The 26,145-nt window shown below is 38.3% G+C and overlaps 1 protein-coding gene across 4 annotated transcripts in view; it reads right to left on the reverse strand.

Annotated features, from left to right (window-relative positions):
* The window catches only part of PLEKHH2 (pleckstrin homology, MyTH4 and FERM domain containing H2), a 101,911-nt gene that overhangs the window by 43,874 nt on the left and 31,892 nt on the right, over positions 1-26,145 (reverse strand). For all 4 annotated transcript variants that reach the window (XR_011255713.1, XR_011255712.1, XM_069583450.1 and 1 more), the window contains 12 exons: positions 25,342-25,425; positions 24,641-24,722; positions 20,885-21,067; positions 18,466-19,427; positions 15,025-15,100; positions 13,635-13,729; positions 12,877-13,021; positions 10,178-10,314; positions 9,972-10,082; positions 9,726-9,812; positions 8,342-8,500; positions 1,593-1,673 (listed from right to left, as the gene is read on the reverse strand). Coding sequence is in view for 2 of the 4 variants with exons in the window: in XM_069583450.1 (XP_069439551.1) it covers positions 1,593-1,673; positions 8,342-8,500; positions 9,726-9,812; positions 9,972-10,082; positions 10,178-10,314; positions 12,877-13,021; positions 13,635-13,729; positions 15,025-15,100; positions 18,466-19,427; positions 20,885-21,067; positions 24,641-24,722; positions 25,342-25,425 (2,202 nt within the window). In the remaining 2 variants the exon portion in view is untranslated. The remainder of the gene's footprint in view (positions 1-1,592; positions 1,674-8,341; positions 8,501-9,725; positions 9,813-9,971; positions 10,083-10,177; positions 10,315-12,876; positions 13,022-13,634; positions 13,730-15,024; positions 15,101-18,465; positions 19,428-20,884; positions 21,068-24,640; positions 24,723-25,341; positions 25,426-26,145) is intronic.

The raw sequence follows: 26,145 nt of genomic DNA on the forward strand, positions 1-26,145 counted from the left end.
GCGGGCTACAGTTCATGGAGTGGCAAAGAAGAGGACACAACTGAGGGACTGACACTTTCACTTTTCACCCCAAAAAGGAAAAAGAGGTCATCCGTAATTCTACCACCACTCAACATTTTGGTACAGTTCTTTCCGACTTTTCTGCTATGTGTGTTTTAACACACATGTGCTAGACTGAGGATTATAAACTCAGCATCCCAACCTCCCTCTTCTAAAGTCTCCCTGTAATTGCAGAAAAGAAGCTGGGCACTATACTCATCAGAATCCCTTTCCCTGCATAGTTCCAAATTAGAGCTTGCCTGAGAGAATTTGCATGTAATGTGGAAGGTAAGGGTGTCAGAGGAGTAAGTGTTCTGAGACAGCTGCCATCAGGTGCCTGGGCCGCTGGGAGCGTCACAGAGGCTTCTCAGTCAACTGCTGAGGACCAGCTGCCTCTGTGCTCTGGGCTCAGACTGTTGGTCCTGCCTTCTTGGACCTTCAGTGGCAGCTTCTTCCCCAACCTCTACCACCCTGACTTTTCTAAAAGTTATGTATGTCCCCAATTCTACATTGCAATTGTTATAAATGGAATACACAGAGTGGCTGCTGTTTTCCTGATTGATAACTGAGTTAGGGTTATATTGGGATATACAATTTTGTCATGTGCTTATTCCTGTATTATTTTAATGACCATATTCCCACACTGCTTCAGAGATAACACTCTCAAAGCTTCACTGTGTTAATTTCCATCCCATGAGCAATACTGAGAATAAGGAAATGCCTTTTAAATATAGCTAGTCAGGGGACTTCCCTGGCAGTCCAGTGGTTAAGACTGTGCACTCCCAATGCAGACAGTGTGGGTTTATCCATGGTCAGGGGACTAAGATCCCACATGCTGCATGAAGTGACCAATAAATAAATAAATACAGCTAGCCAGAACCGAGAGTGCAGGCTGCAAAAATAGAACAGAGAAATCCTAACTGACCTATGTGGTCAGTGGACCAAGAAGTCTGGTCTCATTAATCCAGTAATCACTCACAGGCTGCTATTCTGTGAAGCAGGCATCATTGTTTTATGCAAATACTCTTGATCCAGTGATAATTAGGCATACATTTCACCTTTGGAAGACATCATCTTTTTCCTCTGAAACTGAAGGTAACTCAAGTTCTTTGGGGAAGAGATTAATTAAAAATGAACCAATGGGACGTAAATAGGTAGATGGATGGATAGATAAGTGGTGTCTAGGAATTCAAGGGCCTGGGACAGGACTGGATTCTTTCTTCTCTTTAGCTTCTTTCCTAGCTTGATGCTCCCATCATTCAAACTTATCTATTCTGTCAGGTCTGAAAAATATGAGAAACTGATGGCTGAGAGTGGGGTAGAGGAAGATTTTTCTAGGTCTTAGAAGAAGCATTAATTAAAAGCTGCTAAGGCTTATAATTAATAATCAAGATCCCTGTAGGCCTATGATCACCGTAGTAATAAATTTTATGCAAAATTTCAACATCAAACATTCTAAAATTGGGGCTAGCAATAGAACAGTGAAAGGAAAAACTTGAAGCCATAATCAACAAAAAATTCCCCTAATCAGCATATTAAAAACATATACATACCTTATCTTCTTGACTACGAAAATAATATAATGTTTTTCCTATAAGTTTACACCAGACTCTCTTGGAGTAACCATGTTTTACCTGAAATCATATTTCAAAAAATTATAAATGTAGCTCAGAACTGTGACACCTTAAAGTATGGCATATACACTCTTTGAAGCTATTTGAACAGCTATCCAGTTTGCTCAAGTTATAGGTGACATTTCAACCAGACTATCTGAATGCTATTTGCAATTTACCTGTAATACTAGTAGCATGGCATGTTTGCTTTCATGCTCACCACTCAACATTTAATGAATGTTTCCTAGATGTCAAGTATTACACCTAAGACTAAGGATTAAAAAATGCCTATTTCATTAGTATTTTTCACAGTTTCCATATTACATAGATTTCCAATAATCCTGTGGCTCTCCAGGTTAACACATAATGTTAGAAATAATAAGACTGAAACCTAAAAATTCTAGTGATTTCCAAAATACAAAAGTTTCATTCATTCAAAACACTTGATTTCTTCTCCAGAAGCATACACACAAAAGAATACAAACAACATTAAAAGCTGCTATTATATATTGAGTACTTCCTATATGTCAGGAACTATCTTTCGTGACTGGGATGGAATCTGAATCTGGTTCTTGACTCTAAATAGTCAGGGACTGGTCTAGGTACTGGGGGGACAGATATGAACAAGACAGTTTTCTTCCTTAGGGAGCTCACTGCCTCACGAGGCAGACAGACAACTAAACCAGCAGTGTGCTACGTATCTTCGTTAGGAATACAAACAAAGTTTGCACACTTAGATGTGTTTGGTGTGTGTGTAATTTACACACACATTCTACACATTTACACATAAATTTGTACTGAATATTACAGGTTTTTCACTGTTCAGTGGCTTTAGTAAGATCCTCACTATTGGGTTTCACAGGTGGTGCTATAAATAACCTGCCTGCCAATGCAAGATCCTCACTATGAGTTCCTCCCTGCCCCAGTCCTGTCCGGGTTCAGGCACTGAAGCTCTCTGTCAGGCAGTCCCAGCTATACCCTCAAGTTTAGAAAAACACCAAGAACCCCATTCCCTCCAGTGGATAAAATCTGTAATGGGTTTTGTTGTCCCAGACCTAGAATGTGGCGTGCCTGGTTGAGCTTGCCCACTACCCGGGCAGCCCCGCCAATTTTTGCCTTGAGGCTTGACCCTCTCCTTCAATAGTTAGAGTGGACTTCAACCTGGAGACACCCACCGCCGGGAAACCAAGACACTGGCTGGTAAAACCAAAGCCCAACATTCCGCTGTCATGCTTGCCCATGGTGATAAACATGAAGAAGAAAAATAAAGCAGGAAAAGAGAAAGAAGTGCTTGGAGAAGCAGGGGATGTGCTTTACAATTTAAAATACGGTGCTCAGGAAGGCGTCACCGACACCGAAGACTCAAGCCCTAGAGGAGGGAGGCGAGCTATGCAGTCACCTAAGACAACACTCTGGGCAAGGAAACGGCAAGCACCAAGGTCCTGAGATGGTGTGTGTCCATGTGTGCAAGGCTGAGCGAGGAAGGGGAGGGGCAGCATGTGGGGTTGGAAGCACACATATTTTGCGGGGACCTTGTAATGACAACATTTAAACAGAGAAGAATGGATTTTGCAGTGGGCAAGTCACAACAGCAGAAAGGGCCTGGGTTCTGAGGTCAAATGGACCAAGGTTTAAATCCCAGTTCTGCCACATACTGGACAGATGATGCCCTCAGGCAACTGACTTGACCTCCCAACTTCTGTCCTTAACATGGGATGACTGTACACTTCAGCGGGCTGTTGTATGACCAAAGGAGAAAATGTAAATAAAGGATACTAGTAGTTACTCAATAAACACTTCCTTCCTTGCTATGCATAAGGAAAAGTAAAACACATGTTTCGTTTAAACCCACAAATGCAGCCAGTCTTTGGGCTTTCCAAAGTACGGTTTAAGCAAACAAATAACTCCACCATCTAACAGTCTGATGGATTTAGAATGTTGCTTGAGGAGAAAAACAACAACAAAAAATGTTTCATCTGGCAAGAGATGCTTCAGTTTAATTAAATTTAGAAACATGTACTTACAGAAAAATATACTGGAAGTTTTAAATAGTTTGTGTTATACAGTTTACTTTTTTCTTCTTTTAAACAAACTCTAGAAAGGAGTCTCACTAAAATTGAAGCATAATGCATCTGGCTATAAAGAGTATTACTTCAGAAATGATTTATCTTTAAATAGAGCAATGTGTGCCTTTGAGGAACTACAAATTAACGAGGACCTCTGCCAAGTCACTGTAAAAGCTGTGCTTTAAAAACACAGTCTATCTTTTTAGGTAAATCTGATTATGTTAAGATTTCTCCCAACTCTGACTTATTCTGAAAAAAAAAATCATAATAAATTACACTAGAAGAATCTGCGCAAAGATTTAAAGACAATTTCAAACTTCAAGGCTTTGGTGAACCAAAAAGCTGAAAGAATAATTTTTTTTTTACCTTGCATCCATAACAAAGGTATTTGTATCGGTTCTCTCTGAAACTTTGATGACAAACAGTGTATTGTATCCTGATTGGCCTTTGTCACCACACAGAACACAAGTTCCCATGGTCTTCTCTCCTCTACTAAATTTTCATGCCTGTAACCTTCTCCCCTACAAATCCTGTCATCTGTCTCACTGACTTCATCATCCACAGGAAATTCTTATGATAATAATAGCTAGCATTTTGGGTGTCTTTATGATGTGCCAGGCACTGTTCTAAAGCACTTTACACACTTAAATAATTTAATCTTCCCAGTACCCTGTGAGATTGGCACTAATATTATTCCCACTTTACAGAAAAGGACACTAAGGCACAGAGATGCTAAGTAATCTATTCAAGGTCCCACAAGCAGCAAGTTTCAGAGCCAGGATGTGCACTGGTGTGCAATCTGGGCCTGAACTCCCGCCCGAGGCTCTTTGCTGCACTGCCTCCCTACAATCTTAACTCACAGTACCTTGTTTCGAAAAACCTTTGCTGTGCTGTCCCTCCATTTTTTGCTACTCATCCCCTTGGCCACACCCTGCCTTTTTCCTTCATTGGGAATGGTTCCTCTTCTGAAATTTATCTTCTACTTCCTGAACTCAACCTCCCGCCAGCTCCCTCTCTACTTACTCACGCCACTCTTTTCTTTGACCTCAGTGCCTCTCCTGACACCATGTTCCCTCCCAGCTCCATTCTTTCTCACGTGCCAGGAAGCAGGAACAGTCCTCCAAATTCAGCACTGCTCTTACTCATTTCCCCATTGCCCCCGAACACACCACAGTGCACTTTCTGCATCTGGCACTGCAGATCACTCCCTCCCTGTCGAACACTCCACTCCTGGCCTCCGTGACTCACTTTGCAGGGTATCTTCATGTATCTCCTTTACATTTTCTCAAATTTGGGAAACCTAGTGTCCTATTAACAGTCCCTTGCTCTTCTCACTCTACACATTTTCCTGGATGATTTCTTTCACTGTCATGGAGTCGACTATCACATCCACAATGACAATTCCCCAAATCCTTCTCTCCAACCGAGCCTTCTCCTCTGGAGATGGTGTTGCCACGGCCTGCAGGACTTCTTAATTTAGGCGTCTTCACAAGCTGTAAAACTGACGAGTCCCAGAAGAACCTTTTGATCATCCTAAACAGCTTCTCTTTTCTGAGGTCTCTATCATCTGGTACCATCTTTCACCCAGCTATCCTTATCTCTCCCACTTCCTAGTTGCTGGCTTCAGTCTAACTGAAGATTTTTACCTCCTAACATTATTTAGATTCACCCTCTGGTCTCTCTCCCAATGACCAGTTCAGAGTCTCATCCTCTTCAGGAAAACCACCTCCACTTACTGTTCTTAGAAACTCCAGCTTGCTTCCCACAAATTCATCTTCCTCTCAGCAGAGCAATCTGTTAACAACTTGAACACAGCCATGCCCCTATTACAAACCCTGAGGGGTTCCACATCACCTTTAGGATGAAGATCGAGGTCCTTAACAAAACCAAAAAAGTCCTCCACGATCAGGACCTCCAACTCTTTCTTCAGAGGACTTGCTCTTTACATAGGTGACCACGCTTCGAGACACTGTGTCTTTTGTCCATGCTATCTTCCAGCCCAGAATACCTTCCTTTGCCCATTTCCAGAATTAAATCCTACTTCTCCTTGGAGACTCAGTGCAAGCAAACCTTCTCTAAGTTGTTCCTGACCCCACAGTCTAAATTATTCAGCTTTTCTGTGCACCTTATGATCCATGTCAATAATAGCACTTTATACATTAATATATCATTATAAATATGCTTATGTTCTTTTCTTTCCCACTAGATATGAAGCTCTCTGCAGGATAGGGCAGCAGTCTATTCATCTAAATACCTCAGCTCCTTGCTTGACATGGGGTAACTGTTCAATACATGTTTTTAAAATAAGTGAACTTCTATACAGGAAATGTTCTCCCAAAGCATTAAAAGTTGCAAGACTGACTATCCAGGATCAAATTAGTCAAGTTCTTAATATCAGCCTACATATTTCTGCACTTAATAATAACAGTGTGACAACTTGAAAATGTCTCCTCCCCTCCAAAGTATTCAAACACTACTCTGCCATATCTGGGATTGTAGCCTGAATGTGAGCTCAGAACAAGTCACTCAGAAAGAGTTTTTCTCATATAAGGCTTTGCAGGTGAAAATATGGGGGTGGACAACCCTTCACAAATGGTAGGAAGGAAATCTAATAAGCATCCTGTCTATAAAGCCTAGTGGTTTAGTCATCTGATAATCACATCAACTTGCACTCATTTAAAATGCAATTGTAAAATGGGAAGCAGGGAACAGTAGAAATGTAACAGGAGAGAAAATTGACAAGGCATGCTGATAATTAAAAATAAGCAAAAAAAACAAAAACACTGATTGTGAAAAATTATAAACCCTTAGCCATGAGATCATATTAAAGCCTAAGGATTTGATATACACAGTCCTTGAAACAGTAGGACAACTAGTTATTATGAATTGGAATAAGAAGGTGGTTTAAAGTGGCACTAGGTTCACTGGAAAACATATATTAGCACAATACCAGGGAGTTCTCAAGCCCATGAGTAAAAGAAAAAACATTTTCATGGTGATAGACTGGTCCGGAAAAACACATAGTGCATCTCTTTGTTGAATGTATTGGTGAATTTTTTCTCTTACTTTTAGAATAGTTGGTCAGTCTTTGTAAATATTACTGAAGAGTACCCACCCATATTCCCACATTAACATTAAGGATAAATTACAGGGTATCATAGCTCACCATAGTTAAATTTCTCACCTTTTACATAAATAAAGCACATGAGTGATGCATGATGATGCAAAGATTACTTTCGTGTGCAGTATTTTATGTGTAAATATTTTATTGTATTGTTAAAATTTTAAAATAATATTTATCTTAGCATAAATCAATATTTACTCATTCTACAAGTTAGAAAATAATTCACCTACGTATGTTTGAGGTTGATAGACTTGTAAAATCTTTTTAAAGAGAAAGCCAGACTTTATATTATAATTAGAAAACAGAACTAAGCAAAAATAAAGTAAAGACCACACAGAGATATCCAGTATACCTTAATATATTTCCTAGTCAGACATTTTTCTACAAATGTTTACCAAAAGTGGGATAACTATGTAATACTCTACATTTATCACCTAACAACACATCATAATCTACTTCTAAAACATTAAACATTCTTTTGCACATTGAAAATGACTGCACAGTAAAACATTACCTGATTATATAAACATTTAAAACTATCCCCTACTCTATATCTAAGATGATCTCAGTTTTTCTGTATTATAAACCATGGAGTACAAGTAATATTTCTGCAGCAATGGAAACATTCTATATCTTGAAAGAGTGACAGTAAATATCTACCAAAACTGATCCAATCCTGTACTTAAAATCTGCATTTCAATGCATGTTAATTATTATCTCTCTTTTTTTAATCAGAAAGAGGATGCTGTGATGGACATTTTCATACTTAAATGTTTTGCAAATTAAGATAATTTCCTAAGCATAAATTTCTTAGACTGAAACTGCTGGATCAAAGTCTAAATATATATCTTTTTAAAACATTTAATATTTATTCATTTATTTGTTCATTCAAAAATATTTACTGAGTAAAACACGTTGGCCAAGACATTGCCAAACTGCCTTCTAAAGTAAACTCAGTAGCAAATTTCTTAATTTGTGTCAATACTGTATTTCATACTTTTAAAAAAGGTCCTCCCTTGGCCAGATTTTTTAAAATATTCATTACTTCTTGCTTTTTAAGAAAATTATTAATGACAATAGAATATTTTCTTTTATGTGTACTGATCATTTGTATTTCTATCTCTACCTCTCTCTTATTGTATCCTTTGTTCCTTCCCCTCACTGGTATTTACCCTTTACTTACTGATTAGAAAAAGCTTGTATTTAAGTTTCAAATACATTTTCAAAGCTTCTCATTGGTCTTTTAAAAATTCTGCTTAGAAAAGTTCTGACAGTAAGAACATTTACATTTTTATGCAGAACAGTCAAATTTGTCATGTTTCATCTTTACGGTTTTTGTCTTTGATATCATACTTAAAACACTTTTTCCCACCGTATAACAATACACACACACACACACACACACACACACACACAGAGTCTGTGACGCCCACTTTTCATGATTGCAGGGCTAATTCTGTCACTGCCTGGGACACTGCTGTTGTATATAGCGTTCCCACCTTGGTTAGCAGTCCCTTCACCGTTGGTTTGCCCTCAGGTTGCAGGAAAAGGGGGTTGGCAGCTTGCACTCGAAGAACGTTTTGTAACACTTTAATCCATTCCTCCAATATATTGGGGGAATCTGCAGTCAGATAGTATGTGTGTTTTTCAGTGGTCAACTAGAATGGGATGAGAAAGAGATAGAAAAGGAAACTGCAGATTTTAGAATAATTATCATTTCCTTGTCCATTCTTCAAATATCACTACCTAATATGGAAACAAATATGCTGCAACTTGAATCCTAGGTTCCAAATCAATGATTCTATAAATCATGTAGCATATTTTAACCACTTTGTGAGACGGACAATTAACTTTTTATGGAAATAATTTTTTCACTTCCATTTACTTTAAAACTCTTCATAGTGTTTGGGGTCATGATTTTTTAATCTTGTTTTCTCATTAGATTTTCCCTTTTCCCCTTAAATGTGCTACGGTTTCCTAGTTGTTGAAATGAGGAGCAGAATAATTGCAGAGTTTCAGAAGCCTACAAATGATTCTTTTTAAAAACAGATGTTTATTATTTAATTGGAGGAAAACTGCTTCAATGTTGTGCTGGTTTCTGCCATACAACAATGCAAATCAGCCATAAACACACTGATTCTCCTTTATACATTTTGGGGCAGTTCTCAGGTATTAGCCACTGAAAACAATGAAAATGTACTTTTCTAATAAAATGTTGTATTTCACCCTCCAAAAGAGGAACATAAAAAAATAACAATTATGGAAGGCATTTCCGATATAAGTCATCTGAATTTTAAGTCACCTATCCAAACTATTTCAATAGCTTGTTTTGTTTTTTAAACTCGGCAGAGGTTTCCAGCAAGACTGGCATTACATGTGTGTGAAATGGTCAGCAGCCCCCTCTGTGGTGTGACTTTGTGGGAACTAGGACAGCCCCTCTGCTTCCTAATATCCTTCCCACTTAGGTGTTAGAGCATCTGAAGTTCACAGAACTGACATTTTCTGGTTCTGTATTAAATTGTGAACACTTCTGAATTCAACAGTACATTAAAATATGGGTATCTTATTGGGAAATCATTTATCAAATAACCCTCCCCTAAAATAGCTTGACAGCTTGAGAATTGAGAATGGCTGGGAGGGTTAGGAGTGGGGAACAAACAGGGTAAGGGATCAAGGGCAAAGAAAATACAGTGGAGACTTACTTAACGTAAACTCAGGTTATAACATAGTTTTAACTAAGAAGTCCCAGAGTTTCACACATTTTAGGGGCATCAAACTGATCACCAAATGGAATTAAAAAATACTGAATACCCAGTCTTTTTCTATTAGCTTACATAATTGACAACTGAGTTTTACATGATATAAAAAAGAAAAAAAAAATACCTGAACTGTTTGCTTGTTATCCCCTCTTAAAATGCTGCAGGATGCACTAAGTTCAATATGGCCCTGTGGTTTTCTGATTACATCGCTCTGTATGAAGGGAAGAAAACCAATGCAAAGTGATTACCTGTAATAGTCATAATAAGAAATGATTTGTCTCATTAATTGCATTACATGGAAGAAAATCAGTCAGGAGTCTGATTTACAGATTGAGGAATTCAGTTCTAAATAAAAGCGATTTCCACTCACCGGAGATTTGTAGTAAAGTAATTCACCACCTTTAAGAACAAACCATCTCCGCTTCCAAGTCTTGACTTTACCACTCATTTTTAATAAGTAGCCAGATTTTTCCAGTGGTTCCTAATTAAAGAGATTTAAAAATATTTAAGTTCCCTTTGGAGACTCTAACAGATTCATTAATTTTAAAAAAACAAAAACCCCGATTCAGTGTTTACATTTTTCCCATTATCACTGGAAGATGAGCAAGTTTTCAGGAGCTTCTGCTCTGGCTGTGAGTACTCCAAGTCTGCGGAGTAAGCATCTGGGGGAATAGCATAATCGCTTTCAGAAGCCACAGAAGAGAGAGACACACCTAGATGAAAATAAATAAATCACGTCAATCTTTAGTAATTGGATGGTCCAAATGCTGGTTGTCAGTTTTCCTAAGAAATACATCCATATTCCAAATCATCACCCTTCCTAGACTAGATGTATTCCATGCCTTTGACCATGAAGGACCTTTAAGGCAGAAAACAGAACTAAAGGGTTAAGGACTATCATGCAAATCTCCAAGGAAGTCAAAGAAACATATATAATATTTTGGTATGACTGTAAATACAGCTATTTTCACATACATAGAATGTGCATAATAGTCTAAGAATATGTTTTATTAAGAATTAAAAATATGTGTATTTACATATTGACATGTAGGCAAATCACTGAGTTGGGAAGATCCCCTGGAGGAGGAAATGGCAACCCACTCCAGTATTCTTGCCTGAAAAATCCCATGGACAGAGGAGCCTGGCGGGCTACAGTCCATGGGGTCACAGAGTCGGACACGACTGAAGCCCTGAGCACACAGAGCACATGCAAATGTAGGCAAACAAATGCTGAACCTTAATTTAGCAAGATCTGTATGATCATACTTTAATACACTTAATTTCTGTAATCATTTTAAAGTAACATCACATTAAAAGAACACAGGAGTCCAATACTACTAATGTATAGATTTTGAAAATCTTTCATATAAGAAAAGCAATAAAAAAGATACAAACAGACTATTTCATTTGCCAGCAGCTATAATGCAAAATTCAAAGGAACATTTTTCACAATAATTCACTTGCCATTTTAGAAGACAACTTGCCAGTTGCAAGTCACACTGGAGAGTCACTACAATTGGAGATTTTGAAAATATTAAATAAAATCAAGAACTTAATCATTACTCATTATAGTATCTGGCAATTTTTAAAGTGTCTATTAACATTTAAGAGCCATGTTAGGATAATTTCACTATATTTTTCTTCTAATTTATTTGACTAAGCCAAGTAATGGATATGATAAAAGTAGTATCTTTATTTTTCAAAGAATAACAGAAATTTCGATCTACCAAGGACCTCAGAGATCATTCTGGTTCAGGCCCTCATTCTCTAAGGAGACTAAGGTCCACAGATTAAAGGATTTGTCCAAAGTCAAAACAGACAGGAAGAGGCAATGTTGGAGTGCAAACCTCAGGCTCTTAGCCTCAAGATGCTAGGGACAGAGCAGAGAACAAAGCAAACAAATTTCTGTCCTCGTGGAACACAGATTCTAGTTGGGGGACACAGACAAAAAACAGAGAGCAAATGCTATGGAGAAATAAACCATAGAGCCAACTAAGGGAAATAAAAAGTGCTAGAAGTTGGAGAAGAGTAAAGGACTGTATTGGAACAGTGTGGTCAGGGTAGAGCTCATTGAGAAGGCAGTGTCCGAGCCAAGCACTGAAGGAGAAAAGGGACCAGCCATAATGCATCTGGGGGAAGAATACCAGGTAGAGCAAACACTCAGTGCATAGGTCCTGAAACCAAAGCATACCTGGTATGTTCCAGGAATAGCAAAAGGGTCTGGGTGGCCAGAGCTGATAAGAGAGGAGAAAGGAGGAGATGAGGTCAAAGACATCAAAGAATCATGTAATACCTTATAGTCAGTATAAGGAGTCTTCGCAGTGTTTTGAGCAAAAGTGTGCTACCTGATTCCAGTTGTCAAGGGGGCAAGGCAGTAGCAAAGAGACCAATGGAAGCCAACACATTAAATCTATGAGAGCTGAACAGCTCCTGTTGAAGCTGAGGGGCTTGGGAGTACACAGGGGTTCCATGGAACAGTTTGAAAACCAACATGCTATGCCACATTAAAGGCTTTTGTAAAATACAGATATCATTTAATATGACTGACTCTCTCTAGAACCTGTGTCTATGCCGAACATTTCTTCAAAATCCACAAAAATTGTAGGCCTGCCCAAAGTAAGTTTTCTTAATATCAGATTAACCACATTTTTAGGTGTATTCTCTGCCATTTAGCAGTGTAATGAATTGAGCTAAAATAAGTCCATCCGTACTATAAATTATTCAAAATCAAAAAGTAACTATAAAAGAGAAACCTCATTTAAGCCAAGTATTTCATTTTATTCCTATAACGAAGTGATCTCTCTTTTACAGATAAGCTTTAAAAAAATAGATTATCTCATCTGCAATCACAGAGAAAATTCAGAAGAGGATTAGGACTAAAATATGTGTCTTAGTCCTCAGTAAATATTCTTTTCACTATGAGGCTTCCCAGTGGTGCTAATGGCGTAAAACAAACAAACAAAAAAACCCTACCTGCCAATTGCAAGTGATGTAAGAGGTGCCGGTTCCATCCCTGGGTCAGGAAGATCCCCTGGAGGAGGGCATGGCAACCTACTGCAGTATTCTTGCCTGGAGAATCCCAGGAACAGAGAAGCCTGGCAGGCTAGAGTCCATAGGGTGGTAAACAGTTGGACTTGACAAGTGACTTAGCATGTATGAGTGGAAAGCAGTATTTTGAGATTTTTTTTTAAAGTCCTATTGTAGAGATAAAATTCCCACTAAATATCCTGAACTATTTGGAGCTGTCTTGTGTGTGTGCGACCTTCAAGCCTTACCTCGCTTCAAGGCTCTGGGGCTGCCTGGCCCACTCCGACTGCGAGAGTCTGACTCCGAAGTCCGGGAGCTGGATCTTGAACTGTCTTCTTCTTCTGACCCAGAGGAGTCATCCAGGAACGGACTGCTGCTTATCTGGGTTGCCTTCTAAAGAGAAACATAATAGCCTCCCTGTGTGTCCATCTTTAAAGTTATCTCTCTATTTAGGTACAGAATTTTACCAGAAGTTATGGAGTAAGATTTTTTTTAAGGAATAGAAGAAAGCATTTTGCTATTATCAAAGTCACACTTGTTAAATTCCAAATTCCAATCAGCAAGGCATTTGTAAATGATAAAGATTCCTAAGACCATAAGGCTGTTCATATCTGATGCTTTTTCTTCTGAGGATACTTATTTTAATCAGGCACTTCATGCAAGGGAGGGAAACCCTGGCAGTGATTTGAAGAGCTTTCTAAATTAGTTGTTTTCTTTACACCATTAACACTATTTCCTTTAAACAATTAACAGTTATGGATGGGGTAGAGGCTCACATGCAGCATAACAAAAATGGAGCATATCAGACCTCTATTACTCTGATTAAAGTAAGTATCTTCTTGAGATTTTTCCATTGCTTCTCTTTTAATAATGTGCTAGTGTGAACTTCTAAAACACCCTATAAAGGGAGTTTATGTAAAATGTCAAGAGTGGAATTTTGAGCTTGAATAAACAGTTTTTTTGATCCACCATGAAGAGACCCACATGTTTAACAATAATGAGTTACCCCCTTCAAAGTTGTATACACTGGGGTTGTCATGTTCTTGTATATCAGAGATGTATAAAGTCCTGATGTGGTATAGGAAAGGACTGCAGCAGAATCTGAAACAGAAAACAAAATGATTTTTTTAAAAAAACAGATCTAACTAGCACTTAGGTCTATTTCTTATGAATGTGAATTAACAAAATTTCTATTTAAAGAGACACTGGATGAACACATGATATTCATTATACAGCCTTCTTTAAGAACGATGGCATCTACAGTTTAAATTATACACTCTCTTCCATGGTTCATTACATATCCAAGTGTGCTAGCTCCCCAACTAGCTGATAACCTCTTTGAAAGTGAGGATCTTAGCTTTTGTTTCTTTGGTATCTCCATTCAGCTCAGGCTGGGTGGAAATGAGTACAGATACCTACTGACTGATTCAGTGAGCAGTACCCCGTGAAGATACTCTGATTATTCAGAGCCCTATTGGTGACCCAGTGTTAAAATATTGTCACTTTTAATCCTTTAGCAGGTGAACCTCAAATTGAAAGGTTAGAATATATTTCTTGAGTGGCAAAAACCGATGATAGATAGCCAAAAAGGAACAGAACATTAATGGTTACCTCTAAGATACAGAAAGGAAAGGAAGGGGCCAGTAGAAGGAACTACAGAAAAATGTCTCTTTTTATTTCAGACAGTTCTTTGTGGTTTGGTTTTACTTTTCATAATGAGCATGTATTTTTTTCTATAATAAATTTTTGAAGAAAGAAAGGAGGAATGTGTTTTAAACTCTGGAAAAAGAAGACATAGAGATTAATATTTTTACAATTTAAACAGCTGAAATTCCAGTGTCCAGGCTTTAGCTTCTTATCATGAGATACTCGCTACATGAGAGTTGAACATCAGTGTGCCCCTATACTAACATGAATTTCAATTTTAAAATATAAATCAACAACTTCAGAAAGCATTTTCTGAAAGTTGGCAAAACTGTATTTATTAAAATGACTTTAGACATTTACGAAATTCTTGGCTAGTGAAATGGCAATACAAAATCACTTATTCTTTAAAAAAATGTTTTTATTACAGTAAAAAACACATAAGATAATATTTACCATCTTAACCACCTTTGAGTTCAGTTAGTGTTAAGCATATTTACACTGTTGTCAATCAGATCTCCAAAACATTTGTGTCTTGAAAATCTGAAACTCTATAGCTGCTAAGCAACTGCTCCCCTTCCCCAATACTTCGTAACCCCTAGGAACCACAACTCTGCTTTCTGATTCTATGAATTTGACTACTTTGGATGCCTCATATAAGTGGACTCATACAGTGTCTTTTGTGACTGCTTATTTCAATTAGCACAAAGTACTCAAGGTTCGTTCATGATGCAGCATGCAAAAACACTTACGTTTATGAACATTCTCCATATTGAAGGCCTCAGACATTCGAATGCCTGATTTGGCTACAGCATAAATTCTGCTTTCCTAATGTAAAAGAGAGATTTAAGCTGGATGTTTGCAGCAAAGAAGCAATTACTTTCAATACATATGTTTTTCATTTGTTCTTCATTTAGCAGTCACCAGAGTACAGCATTATTCTAAAACTGTCATCAGTGCCAACTAAAATATGCCACTGTGAACAGCACTGGAGAATTTTTTTCCATCCATTAGTCACTCCATTATCTTTGTTTCCAAATTTTTGCTTAGTATTTTAAATCATTTTGAAGAGACAGGAAAAAAGTAAAAGAAAGCTTGTTCACAACCACTGACTATTCATAAACACCACCATTAATATGCCATCATTTCAGAACATGGTTCAAGAAAAAGAAGAAAACCTTGAATGGCCATAACATAAAGCCAGAAACCATTTATTATCTTTCACTACACAAAAATATTATCTTTAACAATCTACCATTCTAGAATATGGTTAAAGAAAAAGAGAAAGCCAAAACTTGAAGTCAGAAAGCACATACAAAGTCGCATTAAGTTCTATCACCTTCATATTACAATGAAGTTGAAGAAACACCTGAAGTCAAATAATAAGTGAATTTGAGAACTGCAACAGAATTTATACAGTCTTGTTCCAAAAGTAGGTTGTTATTTTGTTTTCTCTTCTTCTCTGTGATTTCTCAAATGGGTACTGGAAGGCTATCAGCCCTGTCCCTATGAGAAAAGGGACTCCAGGTTTTCCCTCATGCATAGATCCCCATGTCCCGAACTTTGTAACACACCTAACCTGCACAATTGTCTGGGTCAGGACACAGTAGGCAACTCAGGCAGTCCTCTTTAGGACTATGCTAGCCAGGGGCTTTGAAGCAATGTGCATGAAATCTCTAATCATCTGAGACACTTTAGATTGAAGAGTCACTGACGGAATGAATCAGAGGCGGCTTCTCTGACAGCGTGATGGTGAGATACACACAGAGACAAATAGCAGAGCGGACAGAACAAAAAGACACATAAAAATAAGACAGTCAGTGAGGTACTTAGAAGCCATGAGAGAGGCAAGGTGACAGTCAGCAGTCGTGAGAGAAGCAGACAGTCACTGCAGATAGGAGAGGGCAAGCTGAGCCATGGGACCAGGGACAACGGGTGTTACCTGTTTCTAAGGTGCTGACCATCAGAGGTGCTGCTGGATCATCACATGACCTGCTACAGTGACTGCTGTATTTTTGAACGATATTCCAGTTCAATAAGGGTGGGCTATGCCTTAAAACTGCCTTAAAATAACCCCCTAAAAATCCTTAAAATAAACTTTCATAAATTGAGGTGATTAGAATATACCTCTTTAACGTGAAACTTGAAAATACCCAACAAACAGAAATAAAACCTCAAACCTGGCCAATGTGCTGGAAGGCTTCTGCAAAGCAATACTACTTTTTCAGAACTGGGTAGCTTCAGAAAATAAAGTGAAGAGAGAAGGGCAAAAAAGCAGTAAAAATGGTTTGCCAAGTAAAATGAATGTGAAAGCCTAGCCTAACTCGCCAACGTAATCTCAACATAATAAAAGAAGCAAAATTTCAATTCCTAACTGCCTAAAGGGTAACATAATTGGAATTCCAGAGATTCACGTGCCAATAATGTCCATTTTTTATGTTATCCAAAATTTAGTAATGAACTGCAGGTGGTTTCAAGCGGATTTTCAATGAAATGTTCTTTTAAAAGTAAATAAGAGAGATACATCTCAAGGTCTGAATTTATAGTAGGAAAACATAATTGTCTTATTTGCTTAAAACTGCACTGGTCACTAAATAAAAAATAATAACAGAACATGACTCTGAAAACCTCAAAATCCTACAACTCAGATGATTCTCTTGAGGCTAAAGGTTAAACTCTGTCAGTAGGTGAAGGAAAACTTCAATCTATAAAACAGATAATTTCACTTTGTTTCAAATATAGCAAGATTTTTAAAAATTATTTTCATGGATTTATTTGGGGGGCTGTGCTGGGTCTTCATGCGGCACATGGGCTCTCTAGTTGCACCTCGTGAACTTAGCTGCCTGGAGCATGTGGGATCTCAATCAAGGACTGAACTCCCATCCCTTGCATTGGAAGGTGGACTCCTAAACACTGGATCATCAGGGAGGTCTCAGGAAGAATTTTCTTAATCTAGTGATTCCCAAAAAAGTGAAAGGGTTAGTCACTTTAGTCGTGTCTGACTCCTTGTGACCCCATGGATCGTAGCCCACCAGGCTTCTCTGTCCATGGTATTCCCCAGGCAAGAATACTGGAGAGGGTGCCATTTCCTTCTCCAGGAGATCTTCCTGACCCAGTGATTGAACCCAAGTCTCCTGTATTGCAGCATGATCCTTTACTGTCTGAGCCATCAGGAAGCCTAAGAATCACACAATTAATAGGTTAATTATTATATTAATGGTCAATGTTTCAATGGAAGAAATTTCAAACTATTCTAGATACAGGAAGATGCTTTTGGTTAAAGCAATGGACTGATAAGCTCATGACGAGTAAAATTAAATTTCTCTTAAAGTCAATCAAGTAAAGAATTAAATTTGAAACTTGATGACCAGTAGGTATCCTGGTCCAGAATTTGCCCACCATTAGCGAGAACTGATTTTCCTCACCCTGATATTTCCACATGGTATGCATGCGTGCCAGGTCGTTTCAGTCGTGCCCAACTCCCTGCAACCCTACGGGTTGGAGCCCGCCAGGCTCTCCCATCCATGGACTTTTCCAGGCAAGAACACTGGAGTGGGTCGCCATGTCCTCCTCCAGGGGATCTTCCCAACCCAGGGATCAAACCTGCATCTCATATCTTCTGCATTGGCAGGTGGGTTCTTTACCACTAAAGCCACCTGAGAAGCCCCCTTCCATGTGGAAGGCACTCCGAAAATTGAACATTCCTGATCTCTAGCCAACCATTCACTTTCTCCTAAGAAAAAGGAGTGGCTAAATGTGACTGGAATGCCCAGGAGAAACTGGACATGCAGAGATCAGCGCCTTCCCCTTTCCTTTCTCTTGAGAAGCAGCTGTTGCCCAAAAACAACCATTTGTTCTTTCTCTGCGGCAGTTGGTCCAACACTACCTGTGTCTGGGTGGCAAAATCCAGCAATTTCCTAGGTGCAGTATTGGCTCCTGTGCCTGCTAGTTCTCTAAAATCTGTTTTATCAGTAATAAAGGCAACATCTAGATCTCCTGTTTGTCTTACCCTTGTGTCTTATTTCTCAACTGATTCAGAGGAAAAAAGAAGGGAAAACTGAATTCTAAAAACTGGGAATCGTCAGAACAAAGCTGGAGTGGAAAAGAAACAGGAAAAGAAGTAAAGTAAAACCTGAAAATGAGTGCTGAGAGAAAACAAACGTGTGCGCACTGCACACAGCAACATAATTTACCCAAGAGGGAAACCGGTGCAGAGGTGGAGTTGGAGGTTTGCCACAGGCTGCTTTCTTTGCCGAGTCGCAGGCTTCCTGGTCCTCTGAACATGGGGATTCCAAGCAGTCGGAGGAAAATAATCCATCATCACAATTAGTGTCCATAGTCTCTAAAATTTCTGTATTGTCGCCATCAACGAGATCAAGATCTGTTTCCTGAGGTCTCAGTGGCCGTATCATGCTTATAGCGTTTCTATTTGTGCCAAACATCCTGTCGGAACTTAACTGTGGCTGGCTTAGGTGCCTTTTGGCTAGTGCAATGCTTAAGCTGAAAATATTAGGAATCCTTAATTTGGGGGGTGGCAGAGTGGAGGAAGGTCCTAGTTCTGTGCCTTTTCCAAGGAGTGGGTTAGGATGCTTTGGACTCAAAGCTGGGGTCAGAATAGGGCTTGGGGTGTTAGCTTCACTCGAGGAAGACGAATAATCCAACCTCTGAGACTGAAATTTTTTATTGAGTTCGTCTGAGGAACTATCACGCTCCTTTTTCCTTGATTCGGAATTTCCCTTTCCGAGAGGACAACTCTGAGCCTTCCACTGTGCCTCCTGTTGCCAAGAATACAGCTTCTTGTGTTCCGGTCTCTTTAGGCCAAAGGTCTCTTCTTCAAATATCGAACTGCTGTCGTCAGAGGCTGTGAGATATGTCTCACTGCCCATTCTGCTACTTTGGACCCCATCCTCTGATGTGTGGCTGGAAAGGGTAGACGTGTACCTGGACTTGGATCTTCCTTTGCTCCCATCTTCCTCATCGGAACTCCAGTCACTCCCGGGAGCCCCAGAATTCTGGGATGTGCCACCATCCATCACAAAGCTTGTCCCTGTTTTACGATTCTGCTCTGACGTGCAAAGGCCTTGATGCAGTGTTCTCTGACCTCGGTTGTTTTCTTGAATTTGGTTATCAACAGATTTTTCTGGAATTTCCATCTCTAGAAAAGCATACAGTATGTTGGCACGCTGTCTTTAATCAGACAATCTTTCTGTATATTTAGCTTTACGTATCTACACTGTACAGACTGGAATTTTCATTTGAATCAAGTTGGTTTACATTACCCGTTTTTAGTTCAATGTCTTTTTTAAACCCAAGTTTGAAAACTGTAAGCTTCCTATAGACTACAATGCCCTTACACTCGACAGAATAGTATCAAAATGAAACTGCTTTTTACAAAGAAACATGGAGGAAAAAACTGACAATAGACCAAGGAGAGATAATACAAGAAGCAAAATGAAAAACAGGGCCACACTGATTATCAAAGATAAGCAGCCACTAGATAAATTCTATTTTAGAAGCAAAAAAAAATGAAAACCCTCTTTCTACTAAATTTCAAAATCATAAGTAAATTTAAATGTAATAAATATAAAGCTATTGTTTAAAAAAACCTTTGTTCCCAAGCTTCAGCACATGAAATACGCAAAACCATAAAGAAAACGTACACAAAGAAGAGCTTTACTCACTCTACTTTTGGTTTAATCATAACTACAAAATGTATCTTTATAATAAAAATAACAGTCCTTAAAAATGTCTTTAGACACGGCTTATTTTTGTTTATAACATAACTAATAGAATGAACCATTGACTTCATAAGCAATGAACTTAAAATTTAGTTTGAAGAGTACAAAAGAAAAACTTTGAAAACATGAAAATACAGACAGGATCTTCTTAATTAAGGCTATACAGGCTCCACAGATTGGTATCAGGCTGTTTGTTAAATCTGCAGATGAGCAAGAGCTACAGTCCAGGCAACCTCAGCTGAACTGAGCTGTACTGAATTGAAAGTGAGAAAGTTAGAAAGTGGGGAAAAAAATGAAAGTAACTTCTCAAAAAAAAAAAAAAATCCACGTAATGGCATAAAAGCAAGTACCAAAGGAACCTTCTGGACAGAAAAACATTATGTAGTTTTCAGAAGTTCATAACCAAGCATAGAGACAGCTCTTAGGGCTATAATTTTTCTCCTTTGGAGGAAGGAAGCAGGAGCTGAAAATAGAAAAGATGCAAGTTCAAGTCTCTCTAAAATATTTGGGAAAAGTCACACTGGTGTTGACAAAGCCAGAAGCCAAATGAAGCAAAATTTAGAAGGGCTTTAAGACTAAAAGAAGGGTACAAATCTGCACACAGGTCCAGAGTTTAAACATGTGGCAAATACTTTCTTCTTTGAGGCAATAAAGGGAAATCAAAGCAGTTAAATAAATTTTCATCTGGTGTTGTTTTTCTTTATGAGTTTGCTGTATCATATTTAACTTCATATTGAATATTAGATAATTCTTTATATTTTAAATAAATAATGAATAGGAAGGTCACACTCCTAATCTGAAACTCGCATTAATCTTAACAAATGATTTTTCCTTTTAAAAAATGTTAAAGTAAATTCCTCTAGTCCATAAATACCTTCTATGTCTTTTCCTTCTGTGAACTCAGGTTCTTTAGATGATATCTTGCTCGTTTCCTCAGATTTTACAACTTGAGGAGGACTCCTTGCTCGGGACAAAAAGCACCCAAAGGTCAGACTGCTCAGACGCTGGCCTTCTGAAAGCTTTGGTGTGGAAACAACTGACTTCTTTCCTTGAACTTCTACAAGACCATTAATCGAAATCAAGATCCGAATTTTTCATAACAGTTTGTTAAACAGAGAACCAAAGCATAAATAAAAACGTGGACAAATCACTCCTTAAACCAGAAAAAAGACTAAAGTTCATCTTTATTTCTGTATAATAACTTGGAACCCTCAATGTTGCGCACCACACACCAATGTTTAATATCTGCTTATATATTTTGATGGTACAAAATATTTTTTAACTGCAAAGAGAAAACTTTCTAATTCTTTTAAAAGCAGTCAGCTCTCAAACAAGCCACAAACAAACAAAAATCCAGATATAAACAACTAGAGAGTTACAGCTTCTTGCAGTATCAAGTACTAGTAAATACCAATCAAGTATGTACTGATAAAATTTGATTGTTGGGTAATGCTACTAATAGTGAGAAAATGGGAATGAGATCTTGGTTGTCAAGACAACCCAGGAAAATTTAGATGATCACTGGGGCAAATATCACATGATCACTGGCATAACTTTTGCTTGTCATAGCTTTCAGTGTGCTTCTAATAAGAGAACAAATAAAGGGGCTTAGTCTGTGACCATGATACGGAGAACCTTAATCACTTAGAGGAAAAAAAGGGGAGGGGAAGTTTCTAGACAGAGAATACAGATAGCTAGGTGAGTGATTACTCAAGCACCTAGAGAAAGTGAAAGTCGCTCAGCTGTGTCCAACTCTTTGTGATCCCATGGAATTCTCCAGGCCACAATACTCGCGTGGGTAGCCTTTCCCTTCTCCGGGGGATCTTCCCAACCCAGGGATCGAACCCAGGTCTCCTGATTTGCAGGCGGATTATTTACCAGCTGAGCCACAAGGCAAGCCCAAGAATACTGGAGTGGGTAGCCTGTCCCTTCTCCAGGGAATCTTCCTGACCCAGGAATCAAACCAGGGTCTCCTGCATTGCAGGAGGATTCTTTACCAACTGACCTATCAGGGAAGCCTGATGGAAAGCACCTGCTGCTGCTGTTGCTAAGTCACTTCAGTCATGTCCGACTCTGTGCGACCCCACAGATGGCAGCCCTCCAGGCTCCACCGTCCCTGGGATTCTCCAGGCAAGAACACTGGAGTGGGCTGCCATTTCCTTCTCCAATGCATGAAACTGAAAAGTGAAAGTGAAGTCGCACAGTAAGTGTCCGACTCTTTGTGACCCCATGGACTGCAGCCTACCAGGCTCCTCCATCCATGGGATTTTCCAGGCAAGAGTACTGGAGTGGGTTGTCACTGCCTTCTAATCATGGGTTTAATTCATCTTCTGGGACTTGTAGCACTGCTGCTTATAACATTAAAAACATGGAGTTTTCAGTGATAGTAAGAAAGGTTTCCAAGAAATTAATTCTCAACTCTGAAAGAGCACCAAAGGGTAAAGTTAAATAGTAACTGATAATTGAGTAGAAATATAAAAATATCTTTAAACAGTGTCTTCCTTCAGATATATCTTTTAATATTTTCATATTAAAACTATTTTAAAATATTAAAATATTAAAAATATTTTCATAGAACTCACAGAACTAATTCATGATATTTTAATAATCACATATACACACAGATTTTTTTTTAAAGTACTGTATCATATCTGGGCTTCCCTGATGGCTCAGATGATATTCTTCTCCAGTAACACCTAGGTTCCAAGGATCAATAATCCTTAGCCTCCAAAACTAAAAGGCTACCAGTGAGGACTAGAATTGCAAGCCGAAAGTATCAGGGAAATAGCATTTTGTGATTAGGCTTAGTAGATATGATCCATTTCAAAGAGGGTGAACAACATGAAGACCTAAAGCTTTACTTATAAATATGGAATTCCAGAGGAACACCAATTTTTTTCATTATATGGGCAGAGGAAATGTGTTACATAAGAAATATATTTTGGTCTTCATCCATGGTTCCCGGCACACAGCTCCTAAAACCCTTGGAATTTCCTAAGAGTGATAAAAATGTCTTTTGTTTTCGTAACAAGCCCTTTCAAACACTTCTGAATATATATTAATGAGGTGATTTCTGGAAAGCCCTGAGATGGCCTCAGGATGGGGTTGCCAGGGGAACCAACCAAATCATGAGAAGGTTAGAAATTTCAGCCTCACCCTCCACCCACTACCTCTGACCTCAGGGGAGGAAGAAAGGGGCTGGAGGTTGAACTGATCACCAGTGGCCAATGACTTCATCAATCACGCATCCCTACATAGTGAAACCTCCATAAAATCTCAAAAGGATAGGGTTCAGGATGCTCCAAGTTGGTGAACACATGGAGGTGCTGGGAGGGTGTTTTACCTGGTGAGAGCCTGCAAGTTCTGTGCCCCTCCTCCCATATCTCGCCCTATGCATCTCTTCTATCTGGCTCTTCCTGAGTTACATCCTTTGCAATAAACCAGTAACCTAGGAAGTAAACTGAGTTCTGTGACCCTTTTTAGCAAATTATTGAACCCAAGGAAGGGATCTTGGGAACCTTGGATTTACAGTCTGTTGGACAGGAGCAAGAATATCCCTCTGTATTTGTGTGTGTGTTCAGTGCCTGATCAGGGTGGAGGTGGGCAGTGTTGTGGGGCTGAGGGATCTGGTGCTATCCAAGTAGATAATGTCGGAAGTAAGTTAAATTTGTAGGACACCCCGTCGGTGTCTGTTGAGAACTGGATAATTGCTTAGTGTGGGAAAAACCTGCACACATCTCATATCAGAAATATTCAGAAAGAGAAACCAGGAGTCTTCTCCCTTTACAGAATGACAGCAGTAGATACTAACATGCAGTAGACAAAATGCTTTCACAAATCCTATAATCAACACCCCCCATGAAACCAGTTCAGTTCAGTTCAGTCGCTCAGTCGAGTCCAACTCTTTGTGACCCCCAGCAGTCCAGTGTTTAAGACTCTGCCTTCCAATGCAGGGGTTGTGGGTTCAATCCCTAGACAGGGAACTAAGAGCCCACACGCCACAGGGTACAACCAAAAATCTAAAAAATAAACTTGTTTTTTAAAAAGTCACTCATTAAAAAAAGAAAGGATTCTGCTGCTAAATAAAAAGTTTGAAAAGCACTATCCTAGGCCATCAGTCTAAGAAGCACAATCTAAATACCCTGGTGACCTACCTTCTCATCAGCTATACGTGTGCTTGCACGGCTATCACACCAATAGCATATTAATAAGTAAATCTCTATCTTTAACTCTACCATCCATCCTTTGGCTTTGGAGTTAAAAAGAAAACAGGCCTAAGCATTGGAAAATGCAAACAGTTTATTCACATAAAACTTTGCGCAAAATATTCAGGTTGTAAGAATTTCAATCACCAATGAGCACAATGCTATAAAGTGAAAATAGAAAACAACAAGACTGATTAAGTAAACATACCCAAAATTAAATGTTCAAATTACCCTCTTTGGGTTATTCACTACTGTCTAGCTGTGCTCATATGGACATGTGGCTATTTAAATTTAAATCAATTCAAATTAAGTAAAATGTAAAGTTCAGTTCCTTAAGTTGCACAAGTCATATTTCAAGTGCTCAACAGTAAAATTCTACACAGGCAAATTAATCGAATTAGGCTACTTTAGTCAAGTGCTCATACCTTGTAGTTTTGACTGTATTGTTTTTATCTCTTCAGTTTGGTTTTGGTTGATCAAACGAAGATTCTGATTCTCCAATTCCAACTAAAAGAAAATAATCGTGTTCTTGTTAACAGGGATAAGCATTTCTAAAATGTACCAGTAAATTATAACATTGAGAGCATGTTAATACCTAATTAAACATAAACAAAATACAAAAGAAATAACTAAATATCAGATGAATTTATCAGCACAGATTATTAACCTAGATAATTATGACTTTAATATTTATTCTTTCCAGAGCTAAAAGTTTTCAATGTTTTTCACCCCTATGCCTTTACCACTGTAAAATTATTTTAAACCAAATTATTTCAGCATTTAGTCTGACATATAAACTAAATAATGTGTACCACTCAGAGAATATTGTATACATTAATTTTATGAGAAATTAATATTCTCACTTATTATTCTCTACTTAAAGTTAACTATTTAGAACTAAAGTCAACTAATAGAATGAGGCTACTTAAGACTGATTATCATGATTCTATCAATTCTTTTTTAACTTTAGAATTATATAAGCCATTAAAGTGAAAGCTACCTATCTCATATTAATCAAAAGCCAGCAGCACCACCAACTGATCAAAATTTTGTTTCAGATATTCTGATGACTGATCTATTTGAAAGAAAGAAAAGGTTAAGAAAAGATAAATATGGCAATAAATACCTCATTCAACTTAACTGTTACCCATTCTTTGATCTTAGCTGCTTTCTCTTCTATTATTTTAGCTTCTTGAATCCTTATTTGTTTCTGAAATAACATTAGTAGTTTGTTTAGTTCAAACATAAGCTCACTGGCCTGGAAATATTACAGTTACAGATATGAAAGGCAAGTCTACTTAAAACTTGTTTCCAAGTTAAGATGTCTACCTTTAAATTACCAAAAAGAGGATAAAATGAGAATAGCTGTCCAGCAGACAAAATAATAAAAGCATAAATATATATTTCTAGTTTTAACATCTGCTAGTCTCTCTCTGAAAGGTCATATGCCAAAATCAATCCACTGAATTTATCAATAAAATAAACCATTTCTGGAAACACTATGATTTAGAACATGGAATAGAAGTCAACCAACTCAGTGAGAGGAGAATTAGAATCTCTTCTGGGGTAGGGCTTGCTTTCCCCTCAAATGCTATAGTTTTAAAAGGTTCAGAAAAAATAAAGATTGAGAAACTCTAGCTCACATTTTGAAAAAGGAAATGGGAAACCTCTTCAGTATTCTTGCCTGAAAATTCCATGGACAGAGAAGACTAGTGGTCTACAGTCCATGGGATTGCAAAGAGTAGGACACGACTTAGCAACTGAGCACAGCTACATCTGCCAACCTTTAAATCTGGCTATGGTCACAAAACTACTAAGAATGTGACGATCATATAAATACCAGTTGGTGGGGGCTGAAAACCACAGACCTAAAGCAACAGTGACATCCAGAGAAATGAAAAAAAAATGCTAAAAATAAATGATTAATCAC

The sequence above is a fragment of the Ovis canadensis genome, chromosome 3 (assembly GCF_042477335.2).
Source record: "Ovis canadensis isolate MfBH-ARS-UI-01 breed Bighorn chromosome 3, ARS-UI_OviCan_v2, whole genome shotgun sequence".
Classification (NCBI taxonomy): domain Eukaryota; kingdom Metazoa; phylum Chordata; class Mammalia; order Artiodactyla; family Bovidae; genus Ovis; species Ovis canadensis.